The 24254-nt window shown below is 44.4% G+C and overlaps 1 protein-coding gene across 3 annotated transcripts in view; it reads right to left on the minus strand.

Annotated features, from left to right (window-relative positions):
* Nucleotides 1–23516, minus strand: part of ADCY5 (adenylate cyclase 5) — a gene marked incomplete in the record, with an annotated part of 307551 nt that extends 284035 nt beyond the window's left edge. For all 3 annotated transcript variants that reach the window (XM_034786099.1, XM_034786098.1, XM_034786097.1), the window contains 1 exon segment: nucleotides 21159–23516. In XM_034786099.1, coding sequence (XP_034641990.1) covers nucleotides 21159–22139 — 981 coding nt within the window.
* Between the last annotated feature and the right edge of the window lie 738 nt (nucleotides 23517–24254).

Raw genomic sequence — 24254 nt, forward strand, 5'->3', positions numbered from 1 at the left:
CTGCTCCTAACTGCCCTCCAGAACCCCACCCCCTACCTAAGCCTCCCTGTTCCTTGTCCCCTGACTGCCCCCTCCTGGGACCCTACCTGTGCCCTGACTGCCCAAAGCCTTATACCCCCAACCTCTAGACAGCCCCCCCCGAACTCCCGACCCATCTAAACCCCTCTGCTCCCTGTCTCTTGACTGCCCCCGCCAGAACCTCCCTGCCCCTTCTCCGACCCCTTGGCCCCCTTACCGTGCCGCTCAGAATAGAGTGCTGCGGAGCGGCGCGCTGGGTAGCAGGGGAGGGAGAACAGGGGGAGGAGCTCCAGACTGCCGGAGGCCCAATGCGAACGGCCGGCCGGCGATCTGCGAATGCAGGGAGGGGGCGGAAGGGAGGGAGAGAGAGGAGGGGAGTGATCTCAAGTTGCAGGGGAGAGGGGGGGGAAGCGGAGGGGGCTCCAGCTGCTGCCCTGTCAGCCGCGCACACTCTGCATGGGGGGGGGGGGAAATCTGGACATTTACAAATTCCCCCCGGACGCTATTTTTAATTCAAAAAAGCCGGACATGTCCGGCAGAATCCGGCCGAATGGTAACCCTAAGACAGAGGATTGGAAGAGTACATGTACAGGAGCAGAATTCTGAGGTGCTATTCAACACCATTACATTCTGTGTGGTGCTATGAGAAGTATTTCATAAAGCTCCTAAATCAGTCCAAGTTCCCTAAGATTTTGCTCCACGGTCACCATATAATGCTTCATAAATTCATCTGAACTGCATATTCTTTATCATGTTTTCCTGTGTTTGTGACACAGGACAGAATTAAAGAAGTGGCTGATCTGGGCCATTGAGATAGGCCATTGGGTTGGATGAGGTATTTCCAATTAAACTCCTCTTCCCACCCACCTATCTCCCGCATCATTTGGAGTTGTCCTCCAAGACGACCACAAACACTTTTTTTATCCCTTTGTTTTCACTGGTTTTTACCTCCCACAGAAATTTATAGAGTTTAATCAAAGGGTTTGTGAAAGTCCAATTTAGTTATATCATACTGATTTACAGTATACATATATGTAACAGTCAGTGTAGTATGCAAGGTTAGTCAGATAAAGTCTCAATTTTTTTTTTTTAAAACCAATTATCGCCAACGGAAGAAGTGTAAGTACACTCAGAGGTGTGACCCCACAAAGTCATTATATGGATTACAATATTGGCTAGAGGGTCCAACCAAGATCAAGGCCCTATTATGCAAGGTGCTGTACAGACTCATAAAAGAGGACAGTCCTGGCCCCAAAGAGCTTACAGTTTAATAATACCCCCACACTGCGCTCCAGGTAACAGCTATAGCTATTTGGCTATACAAAAACCCACTAATAGCATGTTCAGAGTGCAAAGCCAAGCATTCCAAAAGTAGAAAACCTGGTCTTGCCCCTTGTGTGGATGAATCATCATGTGGTTTGTATTCAGGAAAAGAAGAGGAATTGGATGAATCAAACCAGATGACACCATTGATGCATTGTGGCCAATATCTGATACTCCAGAGTTAAGATGAACGACCCTTTGTTGCTGATCTCCCTTAATTATCAGACAGGGAACGTGTCTTGCATATACATCTCCTAGCATATCATGTGTGCGTCTGCAATACAAAAATATCTGAACTATTAACACGCTATCTTCCCATCCTCAAGGAGAGGCTATTTAAAAGGAACAGTGTTCTTCAAATACCACCTCATTGCTTAATATATGTTTTTCTTAGGTTAAGAAAACATTGGACTGGAAAACTTAGTTCTAGGGAAAGCTATTTAAATAGAATTCTTGCTAGAAAAATGCTAACTCAGTTTTTCTGGCCAGCACAGATGGAGTTAACTATAGCCAGCTATAGCATGGTTTAACGAAATAATTTAAAGCAGGGTATAACTTATAGCCCTGGGTACAATGGTCAGAGAAACACACAAGCAAGAACCAGTTTAAACCCAGTTCTGGGAAGAGGTGCCAACACAGTTTTCTTGGCCACAGCAGACAATGCCTTATTGTGTTTTCTAGAATGTGGTTTTGTCTGGGGCCCTCTTTGGAAATTACATGAGGAGTCTCAGCATGGATGCATGCTCTCCTCCTCTATCGTTTTTTCCAACCAGGATGTTGTATTGTACCCCCTATAACTTCTTAAATGACGATCTGCCCCATGTGATTCTGTGCAAGAGCTCTCTAACCAACAGTAGATCATGTAAATTACAGAGCTGTGAATTACAAAGACATATATTAAGGGAGTCTGGGTGACACAGATGAGGTTTATGCACCCTCCAAAGGCAGCTGTAACAAGAGACCTCAGTGTTTTATTTTCAAAGAGGGTAACTGAATTATGCTGCCAAACAACTCCCCTTTATTTTTCTCTTCACATTTTTAATAAGAACTGTAGGTACCATATGATAGCATGAATACTCAGGATTCAAGGTTTGACCCCGATCTCTTTAGGAGCATTACATGTACATATTTCCAAGGGTACATATATGAAACACGGTTCCATAAAGGAATAATGCAGGAAGCACAGTGTGAGGAAAAGTAGGAATGAAATTAATTCTTAAATCTAACATAGCAACTACAGACTAATACGTACAAGAAATTCAGGGAGATTAAAAAACAGTATTTGACCTATGTACCTAAACACAAAAAAACCCTGATAATGAACTCTTTGCTGTGATCTGAGTGACTATATAATCTCGTTGAAACATAGTTCATCCAGTAGACAGCCTCCATGTGTACCATCTTTACTTTGGGGAATATCATTTCCTACAGCACCCTCTGGTCCTTCTGGAAGCAGGAAAATAAGGCCTAAATGTTGGACTAGTCCAACTTTTTCTTTTTTGCCACCATCACCTCAGATGCCTAGAATTACTGCAGCAATGCCTCTACCCCATAGCTCTTTCCCCACTTGTCCAATTTTCAAATCAATCTAGTCTGTTTTAAAATCATCTGGCACAGTTAAAATGCTGACTTGAGCTTTTACATACTCCAGATTAGACTTTCTAAATAAGCAAGCATGGTCACAGATGAATGCTACATATCTAAGAGGCTTTATGGCTGTGGTATATAAACTACTGAGCTAGATAATCATAGGGCAACTTCCCACCTGCATTTTCCTCTACCAGTTTCAATACAGCTCATCAGAAGCCACTTATAACTGTGTTTGAAAAGGATTAGTTAGAAACAAAGAGAGATCAAGCGCCAAGAGCAGAGGACAGAGTCTCAGGACTGCTGGGTTTTGTTCTCAACTTCGTCATAGACTCATGGTGGGCAAGTCAATTATGGCATGATTTTCCAGAGATTTCTCGCACCCACTGAGGCTGGCAGAGCACAGGGAGGGGGCAGGATGCTATAGTAAGTCTTAACCAAACTGAGTTAGTATCAGCTGGCAGCTCATTCCTTTGAGGCCACCAAATTGCTCTTTCGCAGAAGGGAAAGGAAAGCCATTAAGGAGGCAGAATATACCTGTGATGTCTTCACTTGCACTACTAATTACCCCACTGGGATAACAAATACCCCTTAAGTGAAATACAGGAGAGAAGGAATTACTCTAATCCCATTGTTCAAACAAACCTATAAAGGGAATACTAGCCAGATCACCTGACTTTCTTGTTTGGTCTCTCACTTCAGTACATTCACCTCCCGTCGCGCCACACACACACACACACACTTTTCTTATTAACTTAATTAAGTTGCTCAAGAGTGATTTGCTTGCAGGCAGGTTTGAGACAGTTTTTAACCTGACAGACATTCAAAAGATGTAACGGAAGGTTCAATGTTACCTCTTCTCTCCTGCTCGGTCACTTTCGAGAACACAGGGCAATAAATGCCTTTTATTAGATACTGTAATTCATTTTTCAGTTGTGAGCATCTTATGCAACCGTTTCCCTGCATGTCAGTGAAGGATGATATTTGATCACTAACAACGAAAGAGGCCTTGCATGTTAGGGAGCCAGAAAAACCACAGCCAATAACCGGAGCACAGGGCTGCGTGGGCTTCTTGGATTCAGTCTCTTGTGAGAAAGGATAACACAATAATCAAAGGGACAAGAAGGGACAGTATGTCTGTGACCAGCCCCAGCACATAGATAGGCCATACTCCCAGCCTCCTCCCCCAAAGTTATTCTACTTGTTTGGTGGTGTGGTGGCTTTAGGCCCACTCTAAGCACCAGCTGTAATGTAGCCTAGGGAACCATCAAGAGTTTGGAAAGAGACTCTCGCTGTCCAATGAAACTGGTCAGGCTATGGACTGCTAAATTCTCAATGATTATATCATTAGGTTTTGCATGAGCAGTGGGTACAATAGGTCAGGGAAGATTTTTTTCTTCCTTGGCTGGAGCTGCTCTGGTCTGGCCACAGGAGGGGGGTTCAGGGCTCCTGCTTGGGGGGGGGCTAGCCTCCCCAAAGTGGAGGGTCCACCCACAACCCGTGATGTTTTGGTCTATAAACTGGTGGCCCAAGGATCCTTGTCAGTGTCCCATGGACAGAATGGGGAAGGAGAACAGAGGCTCCACAACAATGCTGCCCTCACTGACAGGACACTATAGAGTGACTAATACAATATAGCTGCCTCTCAGCAAAGCGGGGACTTAAGCATAATCAGCCACTCTTGTTTTATGCCAGAAGTCCCTTCTTCACACAGGTGGGAGTTGAGGGAACCTGGCAGGCAGTTAGAGGATGGGAGGATGGGTGTATTTGGTAGTCCCAGGCAAGAGGCATTTAGAGTCAGAGTTCTCTCTAGTAGCATATAAACCAGACCAGGAAATGAGACACACAGATAGGATTCCTAATACATACAGATTAAGGCAGAAGGGCACACAGCCTGGGGGAAAGCAGATTGGTGCTAAGGAGCACACAGTTCAGACAGACACATCCCTTAGGGGAGGATTTATTAAAGGGGATACTCTATAGCCTAGTAAAGAGGAGAGGATAAAAAGTTGATCAACTACTGCTAGGAACTGAAGAGAAACAGTCAAATGAAAAAGAATCCCATGCAGCTGCATCACATGAAGGAAGACAACTAAATATTGACAAATTGTATATGTGCTTGTATACAGTTGCTAGAAGTCTAAATACTAAGATGGGTGAACTTGAGGGCCTGGTATTATGAGAATATTGATATAACAGGCATCACAGAAACTTGGTGGAACGATAAGCAATGGGACATGGGAATACCAGGATACAAAAGATATAGGAATGGTAGTAGATCGCACTACGGGGGGAAGAGGAATTTTATGTGCAAGAAAGCAGACTCAAGTATAGTAAAAAAGTCTTAAATGAATCAAACATTACCGTAGAACAGTGGTCCCCAACGCGGTGCCCGCGGGTGCCATGGCACCCACCAGGGCATCTATGTGCGCCCCGCCGCCAAGGAGCGCGGCCGCCGAAATGCCGCAGAGAAACGGCAACGTCAAGAAGCGTCGCTGCCGAAATTTCGGTGGCGACGCCTCTTGATGACGCTGCTTCTTGGCATTGCTGCTTCTCGGTGGCATTTCGGTGGCTGCTTGTCCGGCGGCCACGCTCCTCAGCGGCATTTCGGCTAGTCATCCGGCGCCTGCCACACTGAAAGGTTGGGGACCACTGCCCTAGAATCTCTGTGGCTAGAAATGCCATGCTTGAATAAAAGTATAGCTTTAGGATTATACTACTGACCACCTAACCAGGGTAGTGATGGTGATTGTGAAATGCTCAGAGGCTATAAAAACTGCAAACCCAATAATAATGGGGTATTTCAACTGTTCCCACATTGACTGGGAACATATCACCTCAGGACAGGATGCAGAGATACAATTTCTAGACACCATTAATGACTGCTTCTAGGAACAGCTAGTCCTGGAACCCACAAGGGGAGAGGGAATTCTTGATATAGTCCTGAGTGGTGCACGGGATCTGATCTAAGAAATGAATACAGCAATAGCTGTTATATTGTAATTATATATATCTGTAATAGCAACCATAATGTAATTAAATTTAATATCTTTATTAGGAGGAAATATGTCAAAGAAACCCACCACAGTAGCATTTAACTTCAAAAAGGGGAATATATAAAAATCAGAAGGCTAGTTAAACAAATTACAGGGAACAGTTTTAAGAGTGAAATGCCTGCAAGCTGCATGAAAATTAAAAAAAAAAAAAAAAACGTAAGAGAGACTCAAATTATAGGATAGACAGACAGACACCCCAAATTAAAAAACAAAACCAAAAACAGTAAGGAGGACCAAAAAAATGCCACCATCGTTAACAGAATAAAAGATCCAGTTAGAGGCAAGAAGACCTCTTTTAAAAATTGGAAGTGTCCTACGGAGGACAATAGAAAGGAGCATAAACTCTGGCAAGTCAAGTATAATTAGGCAGGCCAAAAAGAATTTGAAGGGCAACTAGCAAGACACAAAAACTAACAGCAATTTTTTAAAGTATATCAGAAGCAGGAAGCCTGCCAAACAACCTGTGGGGCCTCTGGATGATCAAGGTGCTAAATGAAGACGAGGCCCGGGCAGAGAAGCCAAATGAATTCTTTGCATCAGTCTTCACTGCAGAGGATGAGAGAGATTCCCGCACTTGAGCCATTCTTTTTAGGTGAAAAATCTGAGGGGTGTCAATAGAGGGGGATTTAGAACAAATTGATAAATTAAACAGTAATAAGTCACCAGGACCAGATGGTATTCACCCAAGAGTTCTGAAGGAACTCAAATATAAAATTGCAGAATATTAACGGTGGTACATAACCTATTGATTAAAATCAACCTTTATACCAGATGACTGGCAGATAGCAAATGTAACGATCTTGGCAAATCACAGGCTGGTAAGTCAAACTTCAGTATCAGGCAAACTGGCTGAAACTATAGTAAAGAACAGAATTATCAGACATAGATGAACACAATATGCTGGGGAAGAGTCAACACGGCTTTTGCAAAGGGAAATTATACCTCACCAAACCATTAGAATTCTTTGTTGACCCCCTCAAACATGTGGACAAGGGTGATCCAGTGGACATAACACTCTTGCACTTTCAGAAAGCCTTTGATACGGTCCCTCGCCAAAGGCTCTTAAGCAAGAGTGCAGTGACAGGATAAGAGGGAAGGTCCTCTCCTGGATCACTAACTGGTTGAATGATAGGAAACAAAGGGTAGGAATAAATGGTGATTTTCCATAGTAGAGTGACGTAAATAGCAGGGTCCCCCAAGGCTCTGTACTGGGGCCAGTGCTGTTCAACATATTCATAAATGATCTGGAAAAGGGGGTAAACGGTGAGGTGACAAATTTTGCAGATGACACAAAACTATTCAAGATTGTGAAGAGTTACAAAGAGCTCTTACAAAACTGGGTAACAAAATGGCAGATAAAATTCAACATTGATCAGTGCAAAGTAATGCATATTGGAAAACATAATCCCAACTATACAGACAAAACGATGGAGTCTAAATTAGCTGTTAACATTAAAGAAAGATATTGGAGTCACTGTGGATATTTCCCTGAAAACATTTGCTCAGTGTGCAGTGGCAGTCAAAAAAGCTCACAGAATGTTAGGAGCCATTAGAAAAAGGATAGATAATAAGACACAAAATATCATAATGCCACTATATAAAGCCACGGTACACCCAAACCTTGAATACTGAATGCAGTTCTCAGAAAAAGATTTATTAGAAATGGAAAAAAGTATAGAGAAGGGCAAAAAACAATGATCAGGGGTATGGAACAGCTTCCATCTGAGAAGAAATGAAAAGGACGGCCTGTTCAGCTTAGAAAAGAGATGACTAAGTGGGGGGTGGAGGGAGGGGACATGATCGAGGTCTATAATTCGTGAACCGTGTGGAGAAAGTGTTATTTACCCTTTCACAAAACACAAGAACCAGGGATCACCCAATGAAATTAATAGGGTTTAAAAATAAAAACAAAAGGAAGTACTTTTTCATACCGTGCAGTCAGTCAGTCTCTGGAACGTGTTGCCAGGGGATGTTGTAATTGTGTTCAAAAAAGAATCGGATACATTAATGGAGGATAGGTCCATCAATGACTATTAGCCAAGATGGTCAGGGACTCAAACCCATGCCCTGGATGTCCCTAAACCTCTGACTGCCAGAACCTGGGACTGGACGACAGGGCATAGGTCAGTTGATAAATTGCCCTGTTCGGTTCACTCCCTCTAAAGCGTCTGGCACCAACCCCTTTTGGAAAACAGGGTACTGGGGCTAGATGGAACATTGGCTGTACTGGGTCAGACAATTCTTATTTTCTTAAGAAATTAGAATTCAGAAGCTGTTTAACTTGGCTTTACACAACATCACATCCTTAACTAAAGCCATCTGCATAAGAGGCTTTCTTTATTTGTGCCTCCGTGTTAGATCTGAGCCCTCAAAAATCACATTCCTACCGGAGGGCAGAGTCTCAACACCCTCAGTCCTTGTAAAATGCGGAGCTGCTTTAATGATCTTCAGCGTTAGGCTCGGCAGCCAGCTGTGCTGGAAACCAGTGTCTCATCTCCTCTTGCCGTTCCCAGCATGTCGGAGAACTCACGAGGAGATCCATTGATCTTGGGGAGAAGGAAGAATATTTTGAAACGAACTGGCTGCCCATTACTGCATCAGTAGGTAAACCACTTGTAATAAAGGGGAGGGATAAAGGAGGAAGCTTATACAAATAAAGGGGGTTGCCAACTTTCTAATCGCACAAAACCAAACACCCTTGCCCCGCCCCTTCTCCAAGGCCCCGCCCACTCCATCCCCTCTCCCTCTGTCGCTCACTGTCCCCTACCCTCACTCATTTTCAGCATCCCCCTTTTCGACCAGGTGTTCTGGTTGAAAACCTGACAACCTTTATCTGAAATAAAGGAAGTCTACCATAGAAAGCTTTTACTCTTAAAGAGATCAGTTGAATGCAAAAAAAGGTCACCTGGCACACTGATGTGTAACAATTTAGAGTCACAAGTTAATATTCCAATACAATATGTTGTAGGAAATAGGACTCCTCAAGGAATTGGCAGTAGGTTCCATTCCAGCCCAGATCAATAGACACTGAAAGCTGGTAGTTGCTGATAATACTTCCATGGCCCATGTGGAATGAGCTCCATGATCTCCCAGCAAACAAGTGACTAGATCAGAAAGACAGCAACAACTGGCATCCTTATTAGCAGTTGCATTAAAGGGGTCAAGGGTAGACAGGACAAGGGAGCAGTTCTCTTGCCTCTTGGAAAGGGTTGAAGCACGTTGGTGGCGCAGTATAGTCAAAGAGAAAGTCAAAGAAAGTCACTGAAGAGAAAGGCTGGATCTGTTCTGACAGAAGTTGCCACATATGTGCAGTGAGGCCAAATTAAGGTTACTAAAAAGTCCCAACTTCTGCAGGTTTAATGGTCTTACCTCAGCTACGTCATAATGCGGCAACAGATTTTTTTTACCCCCAATTGTTTCCGAGGTTTTTAAAACGAAAGAGGAAATAGAATTACCTACGGGTGCCTTTAAGTGGTACAAAAATGTTCAGAGAGCGCTTGATATGGTTACAAAGTAATACACACTCTGAATTGCATCATTACTACAAACACACTTCAAAGGAACATGCATTTAATTGCGGAACAACTAGGGTGTTGCAAAGCGTGTCCAATAAGTCAGCAGAGGAGAGGACTGAGCATGTTTATCCAAGCCAGGTGAGAGGGACCAGGAATTAGATGGAGAACCCACGTCCAAATGATGGAGATGAGTTAGGGTTTAACAATATTATTTGTATTACAATAGCTCCTAGAGGCTCCAATCAGGTGCTGTGCAAATGAAAGGAACAGTTTTATGACACTGGGGACTAGCCCTGATGAGCTTAGATGTAACAAGTAAACCATGAGACCCATTTCCCCTGGGCATCTTCTCCCTACTTGGGGAGGGTGGAGAAATCTACTCCCACCCAAGGGACCCCTTCCCAGCTATCAATTTCAAAATGTCCCCAGGTTCTGGAAAACTTGGCACAGTCTAGGCCAAAAAGCACATAAAAAGGGAAGTTTTAGTTGAATGTGTGATTTAGTGTCTTCCACAAACTTCAGTACAGTTGTACAGGCTTACTCTAGGATTGAACTTGGCCCAGCATATTAATATGTGCATTTAAACAGTAGTCAAGACGCATTATGTCTTATGTACAATGTGACCCAGATAAGATGCTAATTGGAACCTTAACATCAGCATTTTTCTGACTTGTTTGCAGTCTTGCAAGTTTCAATCACAGTTGTAAAGTTACTTGCATGCAGCAAGTGTTGAAACCTGCATAGCAGCTCTATCAAAGAATACAGAATCACAAGTGAAGAATATCACACCCAGTTGAAGTTACAGAGTACTTAGGGATGCAGAAATGTAATTACCCAACATGAAATCTGGGCAACACATCAAAGCCTTATACTTGGGAAAAATCCCAGAAGAATCTTGAATGACCACAATCTGTCAGGACCTCTGTTTTACATTTCACCCACAAGCTTCGAAGTGTTCTCAACCCCCTGCATCACAAAGCACTATCATCCTTACTCATTAAAGAAAAAAGGCATTGGGTCAGTGCAGAGATCACTTTTGATTCATTTTTAAATTGACAAATACTGCATGATTCAATATTTAGTTTTCCAAGGGAAGGAAGAGGAAGAAATTGTTATTGCCATATAGGAGTCATTCAATAGCCTGTGTTCTGCAGAAGGTCAGACTAGATGATCATAACGATCCCTTCTGGCCTTTAAAAGAATAAATAAAGATCTACAAGTCTTTTCAAGTGGTAGGTGTATTTCAGACACTCACTTCTGAAAGGGAACTTGCGCATGAGCACAAGGCCAACAACCGAACAGGGGGACATTCTTGAGTGTTCATGAGATTGCAACTCTCACTGGAGAGCCATAATTCACTTACTAGCAACGTGTCACACAGTAGCAGCTTTGAAGGTTCCTGTTACCTTCTGACATGTGGGAGACAAAAATTTTGCTGCGCCGTCTCCCACCACACTGCGCATTTTCCTTCTTCACTGATAACATGAGGACATTTCTCCTTCTTCCTCTCAAAAAATTATTACTATGGGCTACCTTAAAAAAAAAAAAAAAAAAAAAACACATCATATGGAAACAATTGTCATGAATGTATTTGTGGGATCTCTGCATAAATCCCCCATTTATTAAAATTGAGACTAGACATCAGTGCCATAGGTACCGTCTACCAAATGGAAAAGATGCATCACTCACACACAGATGCAGTGTCTTCTGTACACTAGCTGGCAATCTTGCTGTTAACAGAAATACCGATTTGACTTACTCCATAAATTAGCCATGTCCGCAAGCTGACATGCTAAGGGACTACTGCTTGCAGCAACTGTCTTCTGCCTCTGTCACAAGCATGGGACAAAGAGAAGGGAGAGGGAGCCATAGCATTTGGGAAAGTGGCACACTCCTGAGGCATGGCTTGCATTAGCTTCTGTGACCAAGCTTTGCTTGCAGCAATACCGAAAAGTCTTTCGACCACAGAACCAGGCTGCACCTGGTAATTGTGAACTATCTACAGATACTTCAGCGGAAACATAGGAAACTTTCTTTTTAGAGAAGAGTTTTAACAGTTAGCTGAAGTCACTTCTCTAGCAGTTCTATTTCTAGCAGCTGAAAAGAACCATTTCTTCACTTACATTTCTCCCCTTTATGGCTACCTCTCCTCTGTACCGCCTCGTATTTACTCTCCACAAAGCAAACATTTCCCTAGCATCATAATATGTGACAGGGTTACATAGCAGCTTTAATCCCCAAAAGGCTCTTAAAACACTTTACAGCATTACTGAAATGGAGCCTCCACTGAGGTGAAGCTACCTAACCAATGCCCAGCATGCTGAACAACAGTATGGGGAGGGAGGGGCATTTTGACTAAGGATGCCAGGACAAACTCATACAGGCTGTTTTACAGGAGCTTTAAATGTCTATGACGAGCAGACAGAACCTCTGGATTTTGCTAGTTTCCAATGAGAAGCACCTCGTCACCCAATGAACTGTAGAGAATTCTCTTTATCTAGAAGAGAAAGGAGAGTGGTTACATAAGTAGATGAGACTTAGACCTGTGGTGCTAGGGAGTCCATTTCCTTTCAGATGCTTACATCACCAAGCCATCCCGCAGGAGAGGCCACGCACATGCAAAAACGTATGCTGCATGCATCATGCATGAAATCTTGCATACACAAATTGGATTCCTTTTCTTTGCATCGAGGAGGTGGGCAGAATACATCCTAATTGTATTAGCAACTTCTCATGCATGTGGAAAAGAGCATGGTGGCAACACCTTCCAGGAAGAGTGAAACATAACTGCAACCTGGCATTATAAACCAACTTTTGCAAAGACAATCAAAATGAAAGCCTGACTGAATGTCCGAAGGTGCACCAATGAGAAGCGCTGCTAATGGTCTGTCAGAGACACAAACGCTGGCAACAAGCTCCTAAGTGGCTGAGCCTATTGCCCTTCCTGCAGGAAGGTTCTCTCTACATTACAAGATTGACGCTATCCAGGAGATGAGGAGGCCAGTCAAGTATTTATTCAAGGGAATCCTAAATGCTTCAAATATAGGAGCCAAAAGCTGAAGTTAGAGGTCGCGTTCCCAACGACATTTAAAATGGGAAAATTCCTATTAGTCCATTTGGGTCCACCTCCTCAGCGGTCAATGCAGGACTATCCCTGCACCTGTTTCCACAGTACTTCAAACCCACTATTAAATGATACAATTCCTATTGGTGCGAGCATGACAACTGGTGAGGCGTCAAGTTCACATGAAACCCCCAAAGCACAGAACTTCCCAGATGCGGCTCAGCTATGGATGCTGAAAGCATCCCGAATTCTCATTTTGCCTGGTACAAGGGACCGGTAACCATTCCAAGGTACGATCTCACAAAGTGCAAGAAATTCACATCGCCTTCATTGGAAAGCTGGAAACCCAGCTATAGCAGGTGTTCTCTTGCTTTGGGGATTCAGGCGATGTCAAACTTTGAGGAAGGATTTTTTTTAAATCCACATCTGGATTATCCTCTTCCATGTTTGCTGGGTTATGCTTGTAAAAGGACATCCTGTCCTATCACATAGCTAATCCTCCTCTGAGACTTCCTCCTTAGTTCTGCTTAACTGACAACCAAGACTGCTCTGCCAGCATATAGTCCTTTACCTGTCCCATGTCCTGATGCCAGGAGTTAAGATTAGGCAGAGAGTTACCTTCCATTTCAAAAGTGCTAGTATACCCTAAAACATTTCACAAGCTTGTGGTGGCTCTAGATCACAAACAATCTCTAACTTCGCTTGTGCCTCAGCCAGGTACCAGTTTCCCTTTGGAAAATGTTTTCCCCGGCCCTCTAGAAGATCTCATCTTTAAGAAATCTGAACTAATTATTCTTACTCATAGCTATTCTGCCACTCCCCACATCCCCCTTAGTCAGCACCTGCCAGGATCTCAGTGCAAATTGGGCTTTGGTGGGGCAAGGGGGTTTCTTGTGCAAAGGCTGAAGTGAAGATCAATGAGACCGTAGTGAGAGGGAGGAAAGAGGCTCCACTGGATGGAAGGGAGCAAAGACTGTTAATGCTATGTATTTAAACAAAAAACACACACACCCCACACAGAAAATCTCAGATAAGAGAAAGGAAAGGAACTAGAAATCAGAGTGTCCCTAAAACAACCCCCCTGGCCACACATGAGTTAGTTTCACATCATTGCTTTTCAGGAAAGCAAGATTTAAAATATTTGCATTACACACACTTTTCCTTCATCACCCCACTATTCCCCCCCAGCCATGAAGAGATATACATCAGGTTATTGGACAATCAGGAAGGGGAGGCGAGATTCCGATGCACTAATTCCACCTGCAGTATATTTTTTGCATATATGGTCTATACAGGATGATGTATGCATTTTATTGAAGGATTCATACAAGAAAATAAAGCTTGCCTTAGGCTCACAAGAAGAGTTATACTTAGAAATCTCTTTTTTAAAACCCCACCCACACCACATCAAAAGCCGATCCATTTTCTCAAACATACTCAGCAGTACAGCATAGAAAAAGAAGAAAAAGAAAAAAAACAGAAAAAAAACAGAAAAAAAACAGAAAAAAAACAGAAAAGAAAAAAAAAACAGGAACTAACTAGAGAGTGTGGTTTCTCAAAGCCACTGAACAGCTCCAGGGGAGGGCCACTTTACCACATTAACAAACCAGGTAACAGTTAAATTTGACAATAGGCTCAGTCTATGTTTAACTAAATGCTAGAGATTTTTAGTTGCAGGATGAGTAATTATAACAAGAGATCAAGAAGATTCTGTTGAGCTGACCACAGAAGAACAACAAGAAAATATTCCATAAGTGTTCCAGTTAAGAAAGAAAAAAGAAGAGAGACAGGCAGGCAGGCAACGAAAGCTAATAGAACAAGCTTCAATCACTCAAGGTGGGGAGGAATCAAAGGATGCTTTGGTGGACAACTAACGGTTTTCAAGCAAAATCCAACCCTAATCCATTTGAAGAATCACCCGATGCCCAAAGCTCACACTCCAGTTGAGACGACTCCCAGACTTCTCCTGCCCAAAACCTTGGCAACATTGTCAAGCCAGAGTTTGCTCTGTATGTGTGCATGTGCACACTTTGAAAACACCACACCTGCTCGAGACTCAAGGAAAGCAAACATTCTCTTTGAAGCCTGTGGAAATCTTACACCCTCAATTAATGAGAGCCTTGTAAATGTGGCTACGGTGTAAAGTATTACACCATTCTGGAAGGCAGCAGCTAGAGATCATTTCATTGTAGTTAAAGCTCAAGACCATGTCACTCAGAGGCCCTATTGTGGGCCTCTGAGTGACATTAGTTTAAGGGCTCGGTTTCCCTTTCACTAGCGTTATTTATCACCAAGGCTATCACCTTCCACTGAAATCCTATCAAACAGACACAACAAGCCTAAGATGCTTAAAGGTCAGTCAACTGTGCCTTGTAAGATTCAAGAACACTTGAAGGTATCATTTCCCCTCTGTGCAAAGCATGAAACAATCGTCGACATTTGGCTGAAACATCTTCATCTAGATAGAGAACAAAGATGAAACTTGCATATCCTGCCATTTCCAAAGTGTCATAAAAGCGACTAGAGTGATGATTCTTTCACTAGAATTATTGCACCTGGCACAGCAGTATACCTAAGCCATCTCCACCAAGGTAGGTTTGATATTCAGTTCACCTACTCTCAGTCAGCCATAAGACTCTGCAATCATTGCTGAAGGGATGAGAGAACTAAGTGCAAATGGGTCAATCTACTAGGTTGCTGAACGTGCCACAGAGTCCTGCAAATCAGGAGTGGAGGGGAATTAAGAGCATCTTCTCCAGCACTGAAGCACACCGTCAGCACTCAAACGTTATATCACCTGTTATGTTTGTAGCCATCAGGACCAATGAAGATAACAAAAATAAACCCCCATCTCTAACAAGCTTCCTTTCTGGAAGAAAAAAAAAAGAAAAAAGGATGCTAGGGAAAATTAGAGAGGGGGAAGAGAATCATTCATAAGTAGACCTTTAAATACCTCAAGCCATATTCCCACCGCAATAAATACAGAACAATATTCTTTTTAAGGACAGTAGATACTTAAGTCCCTGAAATGTTGCACAACTGGGGCTAATTTCTACCCTCAGTTGCACCCACTGAAGCCAGTGAGACTGCATGGGTATAACGGAGTTTTGCTTTTGGGTACTTCAGTTTTCTAAACCAAGGACTCCCAATCCTGCATCTCTTACTGACTTCAGATGAACTATTCCTGGGGTAAATTCTGCCACCATTATTCACATTAGATTGTATTTTATAGGAGACCCTCTATTGAAGTCAGTGGGGCTACTGAGCGCAAGGTATTATGCAACATAACTAAGGCAGTGGAATCTGGCCCCGATGTGCATAAAAACTGCAGGAGTGGGTCTCATATTAGTGTTATTTAGATTTGCCTCCAACCCCACTTCCAATAAGTAACAGAGAAAGCACAAATATCAACAAGCTTAAAGAGGTCATACATGGGGCTTTTGCATTTCAGGTAGCAAGTCTGTCTCTGCTTATGAACAAAAGACAACCCCAATTCCTATTTGAAAACAACAACAACAGCAACAAAATATATCCCATTAACTCTGCAGTGGCACATTTCTGATAATCTGTCAGTCTCAAAAATCAGTCATGACCTAGATATCTCGTGTGCTATTGCAAGCTAGCCGTAGTACAGAGATAGTAATTTCTCCTGGTGTGTAGACTGTGCTATTGCTACTAACTGAACATTAATTAGATCACATCCAATAAGAAGCATCTTGATGAGATGCTAAAGAGCTATTCGTAACATGAGCCGATGTTCTAATAGGAGCAGGAGCTGCTTCAACTTTGCTAAAAATAACAGCCTATTTCAGGAAAACAGAAACAGAAAAGTATGTATACCTACACCCACGTAGAAATGGGAGAATGGAATATTACATTCTTGTGAGGATCCAACATTCAGCTGCAGAGCAAAAATGTATCATTAATACAAATCTATAGAGAGAAAGGTCAACATGTTCCCAGTTCTCTGAAGTCAGGCATGGGGATCATTAGAGCAGTATTGTTATGACAGAGGTGTTTGTGATGGGGCTGAACAGCTAGGAGTCTAGCTGCAGGAGGCTTGGATCAGAGAGTGCTATAAAAGAGAGCCACATGATGGTGCAGCTGTTTGTGAACAGTGCTATTAGAACTCTTTTGAGAAAGGTTAACAATAAATGTTACTTTAAAAGAGCACTGTAATTTCAGTTCCACTTTCCACAAGGTTATTTATGTAAGACAACTTTCCTAGTCATCTATTATTCTGATACATTGTAACTGGACGACCTCGCATCGCCTGAAGTATTTAATGAACTACAAGCGCCCTTCCTCAACTATGTTATTGAGAAATAAATGTGACGGTACAGGTTTGGGCAGTAAAACAGAGCCTAAACCTAAATTAACTGTTAGTTAATGCCTGTTATGTTGCATCCCTAACCCCAACTCTTGCTTCTCTTTTTCCAAAGCCCAATAAAGTCTACTGAAAGACGGTCCATTGGCATCAATTGGATTCTCAACCCCTGATCCGGTTGACACATAGGCTTGATCTTAACTTTATACACTCAGATAGCCCCACTAAGGTCAATGGGGCAACTTGCATACATGAAGTTTATATAATTGTTTTCAGTGTTACAGCTTTACATTGTAAGCTCTGGTCTTCCTAGGTGTCTGTTCAATATTTGCACATTTGAGGATCCACTGTAATATAGATAAACCACAATATCAGTTTTACCATGTATGTAAAACAATTAAGTGAGAATAGTAGGTTTCTTTTCAAATGAACAAGTACTGTATTAGACTGTCTTGTTACTATAAAAGGGTCTTTTACTGACAGTCTTTATATGTTAATTCTGAAGCTGATCTCATTTATTCATAGTCCGGAAGTGTATCACTACCTCATGGAAATTTCAGCACAAGACGAGATATACAGTATGTATGCTGAATCACATTTCTAAATCAAACATTCTCAAAATAACTCAAGAATAAAATTGGAAAAATAGAGGTCTTGCATTTTAAACAGGTTTAAAAATGTGTAAATTTTAACTAGTTGCAGGTGTACAAGGAATACATAAGCAATTAAGATTTGTAGTTTGACTGAAGTATTATGCATGGAATATATTTTGCTTCCACCGAGCACTTTGTATGTGAAATATGCTCTCATACACTCGTTTATTTCTCTTTTTACCTAGTGCAGTTCTGAACTGGGAATGGTCAGTCATAATAAACATTCACATTTCTTTTCCTCCCTCAATCCCAGTCAAGAAGAGTTGACCAGGTGCTAAAGAAGGCCAAAATTTCTACAAGTGACCTCTACTTAAGTTTTGGGTGCCTGACCTTATCTACAGGGGTGCAGAGTACCTGCAGCTCTTGTTGACCACAGTTAGAGCTGCCAACACTCAACGCATCCAAAAATCAGGTCCAAGGTACCTCAGGTTGGAGGACCCAATTCAGTGGCCACTTAAGTTTTAGATTCCCAAAAATGTTTTAAAGAGCAGCACAGCTCTAAAAGGGAGGAATTCCAATAGCCATGATTCTCAGTCCATCCTGCACTGAGCACAGGAAAAGCATGGCGGGGGGAGAGTGTGTGCAAAGGTGGTTTAGGACACTTTCGTGTTCCCTATATTCCAAGGGCATTAAGGGGCAGGGGCAGGCATGGCTTCCAGTATCACAACAGCCACAGGGATGCTCTAAATTTACACCCTTCTTCCCATGGGATGCAGACCCTAGCAGGAGGGCAGCGGGCTGTGGCCATGTCCAATCCTGCCCTCTCCTTCCCATTCCTCACCCCCACATTCCCCTATCCCAGAAGGTGAGAACAGAGCTAGTCAGACGTCCGCTTATTATGATAATCTGCAATGTTTGCATGAGTACCTGTTTTGTCCAGCTCTGATACAATTGGGAGAAAATAAAAACAAATAACCAACCCCACAAACCAAAGAGGAAGGGAAGAAAGTAGTTGCCATATCACGGTCAAAGTGCCACGAAAAGGGAGAGGGATGAAAGTTCTAAATGGTCTTTGAATAAGAAATATGGCAGAACGACCAGTTGGTCTGATGGCCATAGTTCAATTACTGACCAATTTGACAGTCACATCATGACTAATAACAATGGACTGAAAAGGGTGGAAAGGCCATTTGATTTTTCTGGCCTTCATCCACCTCTGTCCATCTTGGCTTTAAGAGAAAGAGAAATACAGAAGGAGGGCTTATATGCATCAGTGGGGCAGAGTCTGACAAAAATGAGATTTCCATGGCAACACGCAACAGCCTCGGTCAGAAAGGCCTGCTAATAGTTGTGAGGCAATATGCTTTGTAGATACAGATTTTAATATTGGACAGATCACATGTCAAACAAATACAATGCAGGCCAGGTCCTCAGCTGGTAGAATAGGGAATAGCTTCACTGACTTCAATAGAGTTAGGCCAATTCACATCAGCTGAGGATCCAGCCCATAATCTGGATTAAACAAAACAAACCCCACAAGAAGATCATGCAGAGAACTAATTTTTGAAAATAGGTTTAAAAGAAATCCTGTGATGTTGTTTAACTATTGCAGAACCTCACATTAGAATAATTGGGAGATCAACTGTTGATGCAGAAATTTGTGACTTACCAAAGAGTACCAGGGCTGGTTCTAGGGTGGGTAAGAAGGGTGCCAACTTCCTGGAGATGCTGTACTGCTTGTTTTTTATTTTTGCGCTCTGCTGTTTGGCCAGCAGGTTGGGGGGGGGGGGGGCGGGAGGAAAGAGGGGAACAGGACAAAATCAAAATGGCTAGGGCCACTCCTGGAGAGTAGGGATATTGCAGCACATTATTACTTTTGACAAGTGTAGTTTTATTTGTGATAATACTTCACATTTTACCAATAAGTGTGCTGCAATAGAAAGAAGGCAGGCAGTCTAGTGGTTACAGAAAGTGGCTGAGAGCCTGAATTATCATCCCAGCCCTTCCAAACTCTGTGACCCTGGGCCAACCACTTTACCTCTGAGACTCAGTTTCCTCACTATTAGTTACAAGATTTAATGCTTTCAACAGCAATTTGAAAATGCAGCATTTTAAGTATTATTAATAAATTATTTTGTAAGGTTTCAGAGGAAATGTCACTACAGCACTTCAATGTTAAGCCTTTGCAGGATCAAGGCCTAAAAACTTTCAGATATGCTTCAAATTATGCACCACGGGTAGTCTCATTGACTTACATGGGACTACTCACAGTCTGTAAAATTAAGTTTGTGCACAAGTCCTTGCAGGATTAGGGCCCTAACAAGGAATATTTGAGTGTGTTAGTGAAAAAAAACGAAAACAGAAACCACCAATTAGTAGTTGTCACGCTTGTAGATTAGAGTAATAATTAGGGAAGTCCTGCTACAAATACATAAAAATACACTATGTACAGTTTAAGCGTCTTACCTAGTTTCTATTTTATGGACAAAATGCATTATGTGATATTTTGGATTTGTACAGAGCACCACTGGCACAATCCCATTAGGTTTTCCTTGTCTAATTTCAGGCCCCAGAAGAAGTCTCTCTCTAGAATACTCATGATAAGGTGGATACTGGAAGATGTCAGAAGTAATAATACTTGGTCAGCCACAACAAAGTGTGGCATAAAATACAGTGCTGGAAAAGAGAAGACAGTAAGCTACCAATACCTGATTTATACTTAATTATCAATTCTTAGTTAATATACACATCCTACTCAAAACCCCTATTACAAGAGGGACTGCAATGCACTGCAGAATGAAAATGATTTTCAGAACTTTAGTGATAAACAACGATAGTTTTCTATTTTCAATGTGTCTGTTAAACTTAAGCAAACAACCTCCCAATATTGTTTTTTTTTGCTTGGAAAGGAGAAGAGGTTCCTTGTATTACTGTTCTCTAAACAGATATGGTAATTTCTAAACACTGCACACTGACCCATTCTATGAGTCTTATTGTTCCAATGAGCTGAGCCACTCACTGGTAGTTAACATTCTACCACAGCTACAGATAAGAGTTTAAAATGCAAGATTGTTTAAAACAACAACAAACAGACAAGGTTATTGCTGGCAACATATGGAATCTATTTTTACCCCTTGCCCTCTAGGCATTTACTGTACATTTCACAGAGCAAACCCCTCTCGTTAGGTCATTGATTTACATGAGTCAAGGAACACGCATCTCTGAAACCAAGTTGTACATTTTGTTGACATTTTACAGGCAAGCACAGTTCTCCACCCCAATAAGAGCACCAAGACTTTTCCACACCATTTTTCAGTCACGGGGCACCAAGCACAAGTACCATTCCACTGGTGATCTGTTGACATTAAAACAAAACAGAAAGGCTCTATCCACCGGGCTAGTCAAAGATCATTCTGTGCTAAAAATGCCATTACTTAAAGCTAGTAAACCAGATTAAAAAAAAAATAAAAAAGGAAGAAAAAGGTTAAAGCAGTTATTGAAAAGCAACAGTGAGCACTCAGAGCATGATTTGACTAGTCAGCGTCCAGGGCAAACTCCCACCTAGTAGCAGACAAACCAGTGTCCAGAACAAGCTACCAAACAGATCCACAAAACTAAATTTAAGCCCTTTTGCCAGCTAAAGCCACCAGAGCTTAGAGCCAGAGCTTGCCTCACCTGCTTTAACAGGAACTTGTCCTCTGCGTTGGTCTTCAGGGAGATGGCCAGGTGGATTGCTGAGAGGACCACCCCGCTGATGACCGCAGCCCTCATCCTGACTGGCAGCAGCGTGTAGATGCTGTAGATGAAGAAGACAGTCCACCAGATACCCTCGGAGGCGCTCCTGGGCCAGACCAACAGCACCCCCACCACTTGCACGGCCACGATGGCCAGGATGACCGAGTAGCACACCAGCCACATGTGGTCCTGGTGGAAGTCGTTGCGGTTGCACAGCACGCACAACACCACCACCAGCAGGATGGCCAGTGAGAGCACCACCACGTAGGGCACCTTGTAGTGACCGTACACGACGTGGAAGATCAGCATGACTAGGCACACCAGCACCAGCACGGCCATCAGCATGGTGAGGCTGCTCTGGTTGAGCCGGAAGAAGTAGCGCTGGTAGAGACGCTCCAGCTTCTCCGACTGGAACTTCTTGGACCTGAAGATCTGCAACAGGCTGCCGCAGCAGCTGCCCATAGAGAAGGCCACCTGGGAGTCCCTTTCCTCCTCCTCCAGCTCCTCAATCTTGGCCTTGATCCGCTTCTCCTCCAGCCCCAGCTCCACGGACCGGGGCCGCACCTCGCCCAGTTCCCCAAAGTGCCGAGGGCTGGTGGTAAAAGTGGGATTCCCTCTGTGCTGGTGACGGCGACTATCTTCGCCGTGCTCCTGCCAGGCCGACTTGGATCTAAAACTCATCATCCTGCAACCGCTCTCCCCCTGGTTCCTGTTAGGCTGAGGCTCGTAGTCTTCCTCACTCCTCCACCTGCTCGCCATGCGAGAAGGCTTCTTGCTCGATGACCTGTTTGGGGCAAGGGGATAGGAATAGCCATTGGCCCTGGACTCTGCTTCCCCCCAGGCGGATCGATGCTGCTCGGTGCCTCCCCGAGGTGCAGGGGCTCCGAAGCCCGGGGGGCTCACACTGTTGGGCCGGGACATGCCCTGTAGCAAAAAGTGTGTTGGGAAAGGGGACAAGCCACAAAGAAAAGAAAAAAAGTCCACTCACAGCCAGGAGGGACCTGATCTTCTGAGCATCTTTCTCCTAGCGTCAAGGGAACAATGCAAGGGGAGCGAAAACTGCAGATCCTTCCTTCTTTGGCAAAGTCCTGGTTCACACAAAAGTCTCAGGTTGTCAGTGATACAAGATTCCTGCTAGTTGTCAGGAGAGCACAGCCAATTCGGTGAACCACCACCCTCCCCTCTACAAACTGGGGTCTCCTGGAGCTTGCTACAAGTGCCTCATAAATACCTGGAATCCCAGGGGTAGCTTCCTAGAGGGTTCTCCCCAATCTGTCATTTCCTCTCTCAATTCTCTAGGGAACTGGTCATTTGTTTAAATAATTATAGGGAACTTTCACAGGAAGGGGGCTGGGGAAAGAGAGAGGAAAATCACCTGAACTCCCACCATAAGCCAGAATCACTGCCCCAGATTACTCAGTTTTATTAGCATTGGAAAACTGCAAATCCTCTCTTGGATCAAAACAATTATCCCGGCACAAGAAGCGAAGGCTCCCGCTCCAAGGTACCTTACAAGAAGCGTGCTGACGAGCCAGCACATTTCTGCGCGGGCTGCTGCGTGGAAGGCAGAAGAGAATCAGTGACAACAACTCCCACCTGGGGTTAGCGCCTGGCCAAACCACCATTTGTTGGCCAGCTGAACGGACTCGGAACCAAACTACGAAGGGCAGAGGGAGGGCGGTGCTGGGACCAATCTTGGGCGGTTAGTCGCACAGAAGAAGAAAACATGTCCTAGGGATGATCAAACCTCCTCCTCGCCCCAGCGGAGAGCGCTGCCGCAAATGAGGGGCTTGGATTGGATGGGTTTTAGGCTCTCGGTACACTAATGGTCTGGAGGAGTAGATGTCTCCTTTACAGAGGGGACATACACGGAGCTTTCCCTTCGGCAGTGTCCGGGGGGCTGAGGGGACCAAATCAATCGGCTCCTTTGGAGAGCCGGAGCCACCCGCTAGCGCCCAGGGCGATTTCCCAGCCAGCAGAGCGCACGGGGGCAGGTTCTAGCCAGCAGCTCCCGCTGCGGGGCGAGGCGCTATCTCCGCCGCAGACACACCACACGAGCCCGAAGCACTAGCGATGGTCTGGTCTTCCAGGGGCAATGCAGCCGCCTCTGCAAAGCAGGATCGAAGGGGACCTGGCAATTCATTCACACATCCTCCCCCGTCTGCTGCGGTCCTGGCTTTTGCTTCAGATCGCTGCCGCCCGCCTAGGGGGCAAGCCCTCGCCCTTCCATGCCAAAAAAATAATCGTGTTGTTTTAATTCAACAGCAGAGCGGTTTCTTTCCCTACGCAACGCAAAAATCCAGCGCGGGCAGCTAGTTGCGGAGCTGCCCGGTGGCTCTTACAGGAGACGCCGCTCCGAAGCGCTGGCTCCCCCAGACCGCGCCAGCGGCATCGCTCCCCTTGGCCGCGCTCGCACGCGCCGCATCCAGAGACATTCCGTCCGCACCTTTCAAACTCGTCTTTGTACTCCCCCCTTCAACCAAACTTCAGCCCGGCTGGCCTCCGCCTTCAGCGCCGCCTGATTGGTGCGTGCTCAGCGGCTGCCTGCTCCCATTGGGCGGCTCTCCTACCTGACCAGCGGCGCTGGCTTCTCTTCCAATAGATGGGCCCGTTTGGCTGGGGGGGCGGGGCCCGCGGGGACAGCAGCAGCAGCTGGAATCTGCAATCTACATTCTTTAACTCCTTCGCCCCCTCCCGCCCCGCCTGTCCCAAGTGTCTTTACACGCTGCCGTGCCTGCGACTCTCTCCACGTGGCTGCAGCCGCTGCCTGGGACGGACCGTGGCGGGGGATGCGGGGTGGTATGGGGGGGGGGGGGGGGTGGGCGCCGCGGTTGCTGGGCTGCGGGCTGGCTGCCGACTCCCCACGTGGCTGGGACAGGACGGTGGCACTAGGTGAGGGGGGTGTTTAGTTGGTTTGTAGGGTGACCAGATGTCCCGATTTCATAGGGACAGTCCCAATTTTGGGGTCTTTTTCCTATATAGGCTCCTATTACCTCCCACCCCCCGTCCCGATTTTTCACATTTGCTGTCTGGTCA

This window comes from Trachemys scripta, chromosome 11 (genome assembly GCF_013100865.1).
Source record: "Trachemys scripta elegans isolate TJP31775 chromosome 11, CAS_Tse_1.0, whole genome shotgun sequence".
Classification (NCBI taxonomy): domain Eukaryota; kingdom Metazoa; phylum Chordata; order Testudines; family Emydidae; genus Trachemys; species Trachemys scripta.